This window comes from Onychomys torridus, chromosome X, assembly GCF_903995425.1.
Source record: "Onychomys torridus chromosome X, mOncTor1.1, whole genome shotgun sequence".
Taxonomy (NCBI): Eukaryota; Metazoa; Chordata; class Mammalia; order Rodentia; family Cricetidae; genus Onychomys; species Onychomys torridus.
In genome coordinates, this window is record NC_050466.1 from 3,218,445 (window position 1) to 3,231,466 (window position 13,022).

At 41.1% G+C, this 13,022-nt stretch overlaps 1 protein-coding gene across 1 annotated transcript in view; it reads left to right on the forward strand.

Moving 5' to 3' along the window:
- Lancl3 (LanC like 3) overlaps window positions 1–13,022 on the forward strand; it is a 107,303-nt gene that overhangs the window by 73,969 nt on the left and 20,312 nt on the right. The window contains exons 2-3 of the mRNA XM_036174906.1: window positions 9,587–9,710; window positions 12,040–12,237. Of these exons, the coding sequence (XP_036030799.1) occupies window positions 9,587–9,710; window positions 12,040–12,237 (322 nt within the window). The remainder of the gene's footprint in view (window positions 1–9,586; window positions 9,711–12,039; window positions 12,238–13,022) is intronic.

Genomic DNA, 13,022 nt, shown 5'->3' on the forward strand with positions numbered 1-13,022 from the left:
CTTCGCTTCAGGCTCTGAGTAATAATCTAGTGGATCCTGACTGTGTGACCAGGATCTCTAATGAGTCTTTCAAGTCAGCAGCCCACAAAAATGAAGTAAAACCTGTTTTTTTTTTTTTTTTTTCTTTCCTGGCTTTCAGTGTTTTGTTGGCTCTTGTTTCTTGACATGAGAAAGGGATGGAAACAACAGTGAAATGGTATTGGACCAAATGTTTACAACTGAAATTCCCTGCTGAGTTCCTCTAATGGCTGGAGAAGAATCATCAGAATCATTGCTCCAGCAACCTGCCTCCCATTCCTCATTGCTCAGCATAACAATAGTCAGGGAGCATCAGGAAAACCAGATGGAACTTGCTCATTCTGCACCAGCACACACTCCCCATTTGGAGACTAATTAAGAAAATAACAAACCTGGCCACATTGGCTGAGAGAGCTCCCCACTGGGGTTTGTAAATTTGGCCATGTTTTTCCTGCAAGCAGCATATTGATAGACAATGTCCCATTGTTACCTCCTCTTTCTGAGTATTCTAAGGATTGTAGAACATGATGCTTGGCACTCTCTCTTGCTTCCCTGACTGTTTTTCAAACTTCCTATAGTTCCTTTCCTTTAGTTTTCTCACCTTTTCCTAAGAGAAATCCCCCAGCCTTTGTCTTCTCATCCCTCTTTGCCACTTCAGGTGTGGTCCAGAGGCTCCAGCACCAGCCTCGGCATCATCCGGCAATTGTTAGAGATGGAGAACCACAGCTTCACCTGAAACCCGACAGATTTAGAATCTCCATTTTTACATCAAGAGCTTCAAGTTGACTTGTGTATATATTGTTGTTGTAAGTTTCTGTCTTCTCGGTGCCCTATGTAAATATCCACCCACTAAAGAGATTTCATGAAAGGCCTGCCTTTTCTAAGTAACCCAGAGAACCTCAAGTGGAATACAGCCCCAGAGACAGCAAAAGTACAAATTCAATCCCGTGTGAATATTGTTCTCATATAAAACCTCCATAACATTTTAAATTGACATTATTTAGATTGGTAATTTTAAATTGTTTAAATTTAAACAAGTTTAAAATGGAAAATAGAATACTATTCTACTTTGCCCTGATACCCCCTGGAAACTCAGAATTGTCTTGTTCTCTGTCAGTAGACATGCCATGTGTTGGTATCTCTGTTACTGGTACCATACCTTGAGACAAGAGACGCATCTTTGAAGCTGCCATGTTCCTGAGTACCAGTAGGGAGGGAGTACACATCCTGACTACTTGTAATAACCCTGTTTTGTTGGGTGAAAGGAGGCCATAGTATCCTTTCTAAGGGTTGACACAAAAAGGTGTAGGTAGGAACCTAGCACAGGGGCACACACCTTTAATTCCAGCACTCCAGAGGGAGAGGCAGGCAGATCTCTATGAATTCAAGACCATCCTGGTCTACATAGTGAGTTTGTGCCAGCCAAGACTACATAGACTATGTCTCAAAACCAAAAATATGTAAGAAGGAAATGAAGAATTCCATGGTGACTTTTCTGTTTCCTGGCCTTAAAGTTTAAGACAAAGTTCTGGCTGTCCCTCTATAATAAAATCAAAACTTACCAATTTGATTGATTCCCCAAGTGGACTAGGAAAGGAGCTTTCTAGAGAGTTGCTAAAAGAACTCTAAAACCCTGTCTTTAATACTTGTTTGCAGAAATGTGTCAATTTCCCTTTGTTGGTACAGAAACCAAAGATGTGGTAGTTACAGTTTCAGAGGCGGGTTCTAGGGCCTGGAGAGATGGCTCAGCAGTTAAGAGAACTGGCTGCCCTCCCAGAGGACCCAGCTTTGACTCCCAGCACCCACATGGCAGCTCACAGCTGTCTGGAACTCCAGCCCTGGGGATCCCATCCCTATCCTGGCCTCCCTGGGCACTGCATGTATGTGGTGCATCACAGACATGCATTCAGGCACACTCTCCTCATGCACATAAAATGAAAAATAAATAAGATCTTATAAAAAGTGCAATTTAAATATACAGTATCATCAGGTCTTCATCGAATACCAGGGACTTTTAAGATTTCACAGATAATTATCTAGAGCAGCCTGTGCTTCTCAAGCCTTAGTGTGAGTTCATGCTACCTGGTGATCTGATCAAAATTCCATTTCTGATTCTATGGATTTTGGACCAGAGCCTGGGACTCTGTATTTCTAAAAGTTCTTAGATGATGGCAAGACTTCTGGTCCGTGGATCAAACTGTGAGGAGCAGATGCGTCTGAGATCTCAGAGATTTTAAAATTTATTTGAAAGGGTTTTTTTTCCTATTTTACATATCAACCACAGTTCCCCCTCCTTCCCCTCCTCCTGCTTACCCTCTACCATCCTCCCTACCCAGCTCCCTACCCACTCCTCAGAGAGGGTAAGGCCTCCTATGGGGCGTCAACAAAGTCTGGCATATCAAGTTGAAACAGGATCAAGCCCTTGTATCAAGGTTGAGCAGGTATCCTTTCATAGGGAATGGGCTCCAAAAGGCAGCTCATGCACTAGGGATAGATCCTGATCCCACTGCCAGTGGCCCCACAAACTGCCCAAGCCACACAACTGTCACCCACATTCGGAGGGCCTAGTTCTGTCCCATGCAGATTCCCAAGCTGTCATCCTAGAGTCCGTGAGCTCCTACGAGCTTAGGTCAGCTGTCTCTGTGGGTTTCCCCATTAAGATCTTGACCCCTTTGCTCATATAATCCCTCTTCCCTCTCTTCAACTGGACTCCAGGAGCTCCGGCCAGTGCTTGGCTGTAGATCTCTGCATCCACTTCCATCAGTTATTGGATGAGAGTTCTAGCACGACAATTAGGGTGTTTGGCCATCCGATCACCAGACTAGGTCAGTTCGGGCTTTCTCTCGACCATTGCCAGTAGTCTACTGTGGTATTGTGTTCCCAAAAATATTGTACAGGCTAATAAACTTATCTGGGGTCAGAGAACAGGACAGCCACAATATTAAACATGAGGATAGGCAGTGGTAGCACACGCCTTTAATACTAGCATTCCAGAGACAGAAATACCTATGGATCTCTGAGTTCAAGGCCACATTTAGAAACAGCCAGGCATGGTAACACATGCCTTTAATCCCAGAAATCCAGACTTTAATCCCAGGGAGTGAGGGCAGAAAGTAAAAAGATATATAAGGCGTGAAGACCAGAAACTAGCAGCATTTGGCTGGTTTAGCATTTGGCTGGTTAAGCTTTTAGGCTTTGGATTAGCACAGTTCAGCTGAGGTTCATGTGGATGAGGACTCAGAAGCTTCCAGTATGAGGAAATAAGACCAGCTGAAGAACTGGTGAGGTGAGGTAGCTGTGGCTTGTTCTGTCTCTCTGATCTTCCAGCATTCATCCCAATAACTGGCCTCAGATTTGATTTTATTAATATGACCTGTTAAGATTCCTGCTACAGTCTACAGTGGAGGTATCTTTGTGGATTTCTGGGGACCTCTCTAGCACTTTGCTTCTTCCTATTCTCATGTGGTCTTCATTTATCATGGTCTGTTATTCCTTGTTCTCCCTCTCTGTTCTTGATCCAGCTGGGATCTCCTGCTCCCCTAAGCTTTCTTTCCCTCAAACCTTGCCTTTCAGTATCCCTACTCACGTCCAGGTTGTTCATGTAGATCTCATCTATTTCTCTGTCATTGGGCAATCCCTGTGTCTTTCTTAGGGTCCCGTTTTCTAGGTAGCCTCCCTGGAGTTGTGTAGTAGTCTAGTCATCTTTGTTTTACATCTAGTATCCTCCTATGAGTGAGTACATACCATGTTTGTCCTTCTGAGTCTGGGTTACCTCACTCAGGATGATTTTTTTCTAGATCCATCCATTTGCCTGCAAACCTCATGATGTCATTGTTTTTCTCTGCTGAGTAGTACTCCATTGTATATGTACCACATTTTCTTTATCCATTCTTCAGTTGAAGGGCATCTAGGTTGTTTCCAGGTTCTGGCTATTACAAACAATGCTGATATGAACATAGCTGAGCAAATGCCCTTGTGGTATGATTGAGCATTCCTTGGGTATATGCCCAAGAGTGGTATAGCTGGGTCTTGGGAGAGAGGTGGAGCTCCAGGAGTCCAATTGGCGAGAAAGAGGAGGAATTGTATGAGCAAGAATTGTTGAGACCAAGATTGGACAAAGCACAGGGACAAACTAATTGAAACACATGAACTATGAACCAAAAGCTAAGGAACCCCCAACTGGATTAGGCCCTCTGGATAAGTGAGACAGTTGAATAGCTTGAACTGTTTGGGAGACATCCAGGCAGTGGGACCGGGACCTGTCCTTAGAGCATGAGCTGGCTGTTTGGAACCTTGGGCTTACACAGGGACACTTTGCTCTGCCTGAGAGGAGGAGACTGGCCCTGCCTGTACTGAATCCACCAGGTTTAAATGAATCCCCAGGGGAGTCTTGGCCCTGGAGGTGATGGGAATGGAGGGGAGGGGCTGGAGGGAAGGTGGGAGTGGGGGCGGGAGGTGGGAGGACAGGGGAACCCATGGCTGATATGTAAAATTAAATTAAATTATTTTAAAAAAAGATATCTCTTTCCTTGCTCTCCCTCTCTGTCCCTCCCTCAACTCTACCATCCTGTTACCTCATGTTCCCCTCCCACCTCTCCTTACTTCCTCCTTGACACTCCCATTTTACTCTGGAGATCTGATCTATTTCCTGTTCTTGGGGGGGGCATGCATGTCTTTCTTAGGGTCCCCCTTGTTATCTAGTTTCTCTGGTGTTGTGAACTGTAGCCTGGTTATCCTTTGCTTTACTTCTAATATCCACTTATGAGTGAGTACATACCATGTTTGTCTTTCTGGGTCTGGGTTACCTCACTCAGGATGGTTTTTTCTAGTTCCATCCATTTTCCTGCAAATTTCATGATGTCATTGTTTTTTTTTTTTTTTTTTACAGCTAAGTAAAATTGTGTAAATGTACTACATTTTCTTTATCCATTCTTTGTTGAGGGGCATCTAGGTTGTTTCCAGTTTCTGGCTATTACGAATAATGTTGCTATGAACATAGTTGAGCAAATGTCCTTGTGGTGTGAATGTGCATCCTTTGGGTATATGCTCAATAGTGGTGTTGCTGGATTATGAGGTAGCTTGATTCCCAGTTTTCTGAGAAACCACCATACTGATTTCCAAACTGGCTGCACAAGTTTGCATTTCCACCAGCAACAGAGGAGTGTTCCTCTTATTCCACATCTTCTCCAGCATAGGCTGTCATCAGGGTTTTTGATCTTAGTTATTCTGACAGGTGTAAGATGGAATCTCAGAGTTGTTTTGATTTGCATTTCCCCAATGGCTAAGGATGTTGAACATTTCTTTAAGTGTCTTTAGGCCATTTGAGATTCACCTGTTGAGAATTTTCTGCTTAGCTTTGTACCCCATTTTTAAATTGGATTATTTGGTATTTTGGTTTCTTGAGTTCTTTATGTATTTTGGATATCAGCTCTCTGCCAGATGTGGGGTTGGTGAAGATCTTTTCCCATTCTGTAGGCTGTCATTTTGTCTTATTTACAGTGTCCTTTGCCCTACAAAAGCTTCTCAGTTTCAGGAGGTCCCATTTATTAATTGTTGCTCTCAGCACCCACGGGCTGAAGTCTTTGCTGTGTGCCTTAGATTCAGGCATCATTATTGGTTTTGTCTGGGAAGATTTAGACTTATATGTAGCAGAACTGCTATGTTTATGTGGAGGATAGAGATGTGACTAGAGAAACGTTAGCTTTATGTCCATGCTGTTCCAGTTAGGGTTGCTGAGGGGAGGAGGGGCATCAAGCCTGAAGAGCTCTAAAATAACTCAAGTTGGGAGGACAGATGAGAGTGTGCTGTGTAACAACTTGGCAGGATGCCCTAAAGGGTATTTCCTTTAACTGTCATGAATTAAGAGCTAGGGGACCCGCTCCCTTTCTCTAAGTTCCTTTCCACATAATTGTTTCTGCTGCTATATCACCCCTGCCTCCTTACACTGTCTGGCTGGGGTGGCTTACACAGTCTTCTCCCCCATAGTTTTCGTATGTTTCCACTAAATCTCAGCTGTTCTGGGGTCCATCTCTACCACCTGACCTGCTGTCAGCATCAACTGTGAATGCTGACAGCTTCATTTCTTCTAGAATATGCATTTCAAATGCCTTAGCACACCAGTAGACCTAGGATTTCACTGCTATCTGTAAATTCAACTACTGCCGATGGGGGAAGGGCCAATGGTATTTGATGTCCAGACAAAGAAATCCAGCTAGCAAAGATTTCTCTTTCATAGGGGCTGTGTGCCAGGACAGAGTCTGTGGTGTGGGGCTAGTATCTTGCAGCCTAGTCCATGTTATTCATTTCTTAATGAAGGTCATTTCTGCACGGATGTGGTTCAGGCAGGACCTTCAGGCAGGACCAAGAAACATCATTTGTTTATTGCTCTTTCATGTCTTCATACTCAGAGGCCAGCCTAATAAGAATATGTTACAGGGTCAGTGAAGGGAATCGGTTAACTAATGGAACTATTTAAAGCAAACCACCACAGACCTGCTTCTGCATTTTTGAGATATCTTTATTTTATTTCAGCATAGGCAAAGGAGGTTAACAGAAAACCCTAATTAATCCAAAGTGTCAACACAGCCTTAAGCCTTCAGTGTTAAGAATATAGGAGAAGGCAGCAAGCTCCTCTGTAGCTTCCTGTTGCTTTCCACATTGGAAATGCTGCTTTCTCATTCCAGGATATCTGAGTGTACCCTGGGGGCATCTCCTCAGAGGGAGTGCACAAGCTCTGTCACCTTCCTGAGTGCTTGAGACAGGAAATGAAGGGATGTTTGAGAAAGCAGACACACAGGGAGCAAAACCCAGCCCTTACCCTTAAGACTCAACCCCTACATCCGCACACTTTTGTTCTGTGCTGTTTGTTGGAGGGGAGGGGGAGGGAGGGGAGAGAGGGGCACATTCTTTCTCAATATTCCTTCCCACACACAGGCTTTTAGAGAGGACTATTTTCAGTTTTTATTTGCTGATCAATAAACTCAAGGGTAGGTCTTGTCTGTTCCCAGAGATAAAGAACTGCACGCATAACTACTCTCTATCCAGCTGAGCAAGCACCGCTGTTCTCTTTGTTTTTCATGGTGTTTCTGTGAGATAAGAAGAAACCGCCCAGATATGATGCATGACCAGGCAAGGTTTTGAAAGAATATTTTATAAATTCATCCCCTATCTTGAACGGTGGGATGAAAAGAATGGGGGAGGGCACCACGCACAGGACAAGCTTTTTTTTTTTTCTGGCTTCAAAACAAACAGGAAAATAAGAATACATGTTCAACCGAGGAAAGATTCAGACAGTTTTCAGTTCTGAATATGAAAAGCAAACAGGAAAATTGTAGTAATTTAGTAATTCGGTGGCCATTATCTACCACAAAAATTGTCTGTCACGCGGACTCAGAATCAATACAGGACAGATAAGACCTGTGGATAGCCAAGGAACAAAATATTCCTAGGAAAATAGAAGTTGGATGGAACCAGCATAGAATCATATTAGGTCCAAACCATCCAAGGATCTTGGCAAGTTTCTGATAGAGAAACAGGATGGAGGAGCTGATTTGAGATTAATGATGTAAGACTTTAAACAGTAAGATTCGGTATAAAATCACTTGCTCTTACTAAAGAAAAGAGAGTGTTTTCATATGGCAGATGCATTTGGGGAGCTACAACTTCCATAAGTGGAGCTGGAAAATCACTTAGGAGAAATATGCTGTGGATGTGACGATACATAGGAAGATGGAGTTTTTGTGGGCAGGAAGAAAAGAGAAATAAACCCAAGAGACAAAGACAGGTGGCTGGTAAAAGGAAGATGGAAACTGAAAGCCATGATGTCATTGTTTCTGGGCAAGTAGAACTGAGGATAGAGTAAAACCTTGGGGAAGCTGAGCAGCACTTCATCGTCCATGTTTCTTTCCATCTCTAGGTTCATGAATCTCATCTCCGTTGGCAGATAGTAAATTCCCTATAGGGCAAAACATGTTTCATGCTTTCAAGAATCTCCACATGATATCTAGTGAGGGCCTTACTAGAATAGTAACTCAATGAATGTTAATTGGTAAATTAAAGAATAGACAGTTTTGAAATGGGGTATCAGTATATAGATCAGGCAAACCAAGAACTTGAGATTCTCCTGACTCGGCCTCCCAAGTGCTTGGGTTACAGGATATGTGCTCTACTCACAATGGTTTCCTCTTTAAGTAATTGTTTTCCTAAGTAAGTCCTAGATTTGAGGAACCCAGAAACTGGATTGTACTTTATTTTACTAATATTAGGTAAAAGAGAGGGAAGTTATGACTTAGATCATTAGTGTTTTATTTTAAAAATAATTGGTTAGTGTAATGGCAGATATAGATAAATGATATGTATGTGTCTTTAAGAGAGAGACCAAAATTCAGTGAGCTTTTTTTTTGATCCTAGATACACTCAGTCAGGCTAGACTGTAGATAACTTTTTCCTGGGCAACCTAACAAGTACTTTTCTATTAATATTTGCCTTTTTGGAAGCTTGATGTCCCCAGAGCAAGTGCCATGCCTATCGTGTTCACAGTCTTAGTGCCAGCACCTATAATAAGCTTGCATGGAATGGAGTACATGCTTAAGAAATAATAGTGAAAAGAAGGGGAAGAGGGAGGGAATCAAGGATGGGGTAAAGGAAGGAGGGCTCTGATTTTTTATACTTTATCTAGAACTTACTCATCTCTTACCCTCAATCTCAGTTTTTGTGTTAGGCACCAGAGATTCAAAATGATGAAATGTCAGAGCCTTTGCTCTTAAGGGACTGATAGCCTAGTGAGATACAGAACTAAGACAGCAAGAGGGTAAGTGTCATCATAACAGGAAGTCTGGTGTTAGAGGAAACCAACCAAAGGAAGCATCCAGTTGGCCCCTGAGGGGAGACAGGTCACAGAGCATAGTGCAAAACAGAGGAAAATATTAACTGACTCCCTTGTGCTTTGGATGCTTGAAAACCTTCCAATCTCCCTTCATAATCCGAAAACTGATTATGCACAGACTGATAAAACCGTGAAAGGCCACAAGTCCTTGATCTCAGCCTTCCTCTAGTCAGAGTCATTTTGGTGTGTAAGTGATTTTTGTCTTGGCACAACTGGACTTGGCTGCTCTAAATTTGTCACACAGGAGCTTGTTGTAGAGCCATGGCTTTGTAAGCACAGCCTAAATGCCTCAAACTAAAGGCTTGCTGTCTGGGCCAGACCTCTAGCACATAGTAGCTTTGGTAAGTTATAGTTCTTTGTTAAGCACCATCCATTAGCATCACCATTTGTTCCTTCCCCAGCAAATTCTTGTTCTCATGACAAGGATTAATGATAGACCATGTATATGGTGGTCCTTGCATTTTACAACAACCTGTCAGAGCAAAAGTATCTATTTAAATGTTCTGAATTAGGATAGATAAACTTGAATCAAAACAAAGAGAACTGTGGCAAAACATGAGGGAAGTTTCGTTGGCTAAATTTTTACATAGAGGATAGCCTTTTAAAGCCCTGTGATTTAATGTCTGAGGGGACGGAAATAGAAGTCCTGCTTTGACCCTCACTTTTTGATCTTTCTTTATTCAGGTACTGACCCCAGCACAAATTAAATCAATATGCCAGGCAATTCTGGACTCTGGGAAGCAGTACGCTCTGAAGAAGAGAAAACCATTCCCCCTGATGTATTCTTACTATGGAACTGAATACTTGGGTGAGTGGCACATGCCTCTAGGCTGCAGAGTCTCTAATGGTAACAGTGAGTAAACAACAAATGCTTTCAGTTTGCTATACACCAGTGATTCTCAACCTGTGGGTCACGACCCCTTTGGGGGTCTACTGACCCTTTCACAGTGGTCATATATCAGATAAACTACATAGAAAATATTTATAGCATGATTCATAACAGTAGCAAAATGATAGTTACAATGTAGCAATGAAAATAATTTTATGGTTGGGGGTCACCACAACATGAGGAACTGTATTAAAGGGTCTCAGCATTAGAAAGGTTGAGAACCACTATTCTTAGGCTATCATTATTCATGAACAAGAGATATTTTAAAGCATTTGAGAACAAAAATTGAGATATAATTTATTATCTTTTCAAAGTGTGAATGACAGTAATATAAGCATTTTAACATTTATGTTCACAAAAGACTAAAACTTTTATTGTCACCCATTTATTTATTTGAGATAGAAGTCTCAATACATTGCCTAGGTTGCCCTTGAACTACTGGGCTCAAACAGATATCCTGCATTAGCTTCCTGAGGAACTGGAACTATGGGCATATATCATCATGCATGGCTTAATTTCTTGAGATATGATGATCAATTGTCACATTGATTTTAAGTAATGTTTTTGAATAGGGGAATAAGATCAATTTGGTAAGTTTTTAAGTGTTAGCAGATTCCTAACAGGCAACTGAACTACAGTGTCGAACTTTGAGCTCTGATTCATGTAAAAAAAAGTGAGTTCCTCCCAGTTTGGGTCCTTACACTCCTGAGCAAGATTTGTAATGTCCTTTGAAAGTCACACTTAAACTGAGTCTCTTTCCTCTAGATTCTGTCTACTGTAGGTTTCCACACACAAAGTGACCTCTTACCTTTAAACTATTAGTTATGTTCCTTTTACCTAGAATATTTCATTTCCCACAAGCCTTTCATCTACTTGTAATACCCAGACTTCAAAACTCGGTGCAAATCTTATGAGATATACTGAGACACGTTCTATGTCTTAGGGAAAAAGGTAGTTGAAGGCTATCTTGAGAATCATTAACGTGTTTCAGGTATTTTCCCCTGGAGCAAATAGGGTGACATCATGGCATCATGCCCACACTGTTAATGGAGTCCTCATTGTAGCTTATTATAATTTGTGACTCACTTGTTCAACTGCCCTGTCCGGTTTTGTGCACATTCAGGATGGGGATTCATCCATTTAGCTTTGTGATCCTTGGACCTTTGCCACAGAGGCTGCATTTAATGAATGGATGAATGGCTAATGAGCAACATTAGTGAGAGTTTTCTCCAAGAAATTTTGTATTCTTTTCTAAGTCTTTGTAGGATCAGACGTTGAAACAGGATTAGAGTATAAAAATCTATTTGAAATGTGATCCTAGAAAGCATTGCGAGGGAAGTGGAGAAATGAGATAAGGAAGAAGAAGAAGACTCAAAAAGATGTACTTAGAAATAATATTCAACAAAATCTCTGGACAACGTATTGCCCAATTAAGTTGCCACATAGACTCACTCATCATACTCCTGCTACACATCTATTATAGAGTACTTCACTTATGTTCTAATAGTTTTTCAAATATGGCTCACTTTCTGAACTGAATGGGGAGGTCTCTTCAAGAATATGGGCAAACTCATATTCATCTTTGTATCTCCACAGTGAGATAATGTCCAAAACACAGGTATTCATTGTGAAGATTTAAATGAATTGATGCCAAGAGAAAGGAACTTTTTTTTCTGTTTTGTTTACTCTTCTATCCTTAGCACCTAAAGCATCTGGTGCATGGAGGATGAGAACCACTGCTCTTAGGCTATCATTATTCATGAACAAGAGATATTTTAAAGCATTTGAGAACAAAAATTGATAGATAATTTATTATCTTTTCAAAGTGTGAATAGATTGAATTGTTAAGATATCTAGACAAAATTGTTTTCAAGTACTTTGGGAACATTTTCATAAAATCAAATTTTCTATGAAGAGCTTAACAGTTTTATTTAGGGTTTATGGTCCATATGGTTTCAGTCGTAAATACAAGTCTGCTGTATGACATGAAGGAAGCAGAGAACAACATGCAAATGGATGAGTTTAGCTATGTTCCAATAAAACTTTATTTATAAAAGTAGTGAGCCAGATTTGGGCTGCAAGCTGTACTTTGCTGGTGGTTTAATATTTTAGCAACTCCATTGTTATAATATTGTATGTACTTTTAAGTAGTATTTAAATACAAAACAAATCTCATTATTTTCTTTTCACTAGATTAAACTACCTCCCTTCTCTTGGTAGATAAATGATGCTTGCTTTGTTCACACAGGGGCAGCTCATGGCCTGTCATCCATTCTCCAGATGCTTCTTTCTTACCACGAACATCTCAAGCCTTCAGATAGGGAGCTGGTGTGGCAGAGTGTGGACTTCCTCATGGAACAGGAACAGAATTGCAACTGGCCTCCTGAGCTCGGAGAGACCATCGAGAGAGAGAACGAGCTGGTCCACTGGTGCCACGGTGCTCCAGGTCTCCACACACTGTTGTCTGAAAACAGGGCCTTGCATGTAGCTTACACAAAGGGAGTTCATTTTTCTGAGATTTGAGGGTATTTCTCCACCTAGGTCATAGCTATCAAGTTGAAAATTTTGAAAACTAAAAAAAATATGTTGATTTTTAAAGGACTTCTGAAAACTGTTCCATAGGTTTCAAAAATCTCTCTCTCTATCCATAATGGTAAACAAGCACTCCTTCAAAATGTAATGTGAATCACATATGTAGTCCAAACTTTCAGGGTTTCTGAGTGGTAGAGTGAGTGATTAATATGCTCAGAATTCTGGGTTTGATTCCCAGAATACATGCACAAAAAGAATCAGTAGCCTCATATTCAAAAGCAAAAAGAAATGGGTAGAATTCATTTTAATAAAGTATAACTCAAATATTATTATTTCAATAGGTTACTGATTTAAAAATGATTGTGGGATAGGGACAAAAAGCACTGCTGGCAGAGGATTTGCTTGCGCAACACAGGGGACCTGGTTCATTCCAGCGCACTAAAAAATGATAGTATATAGTCTTTCAAATATCAGAATCTTTACAATTCAGTGTGTATTTTACACTTACATAACATTCTAATCAAATGCTACATTTCAAAATCTTGTTAGCTACATTGGAAGGTACGCATACCCAGTCTGATCATTTATTTGGTGGCCCCTGACATAGTATCAGCTTGTTGTAAATTTCTAATCTCAGGCCCCATACAACCCAGTGAATCACAATGTATATTGATCAGTATCCTTATGAAAACTGTGTTA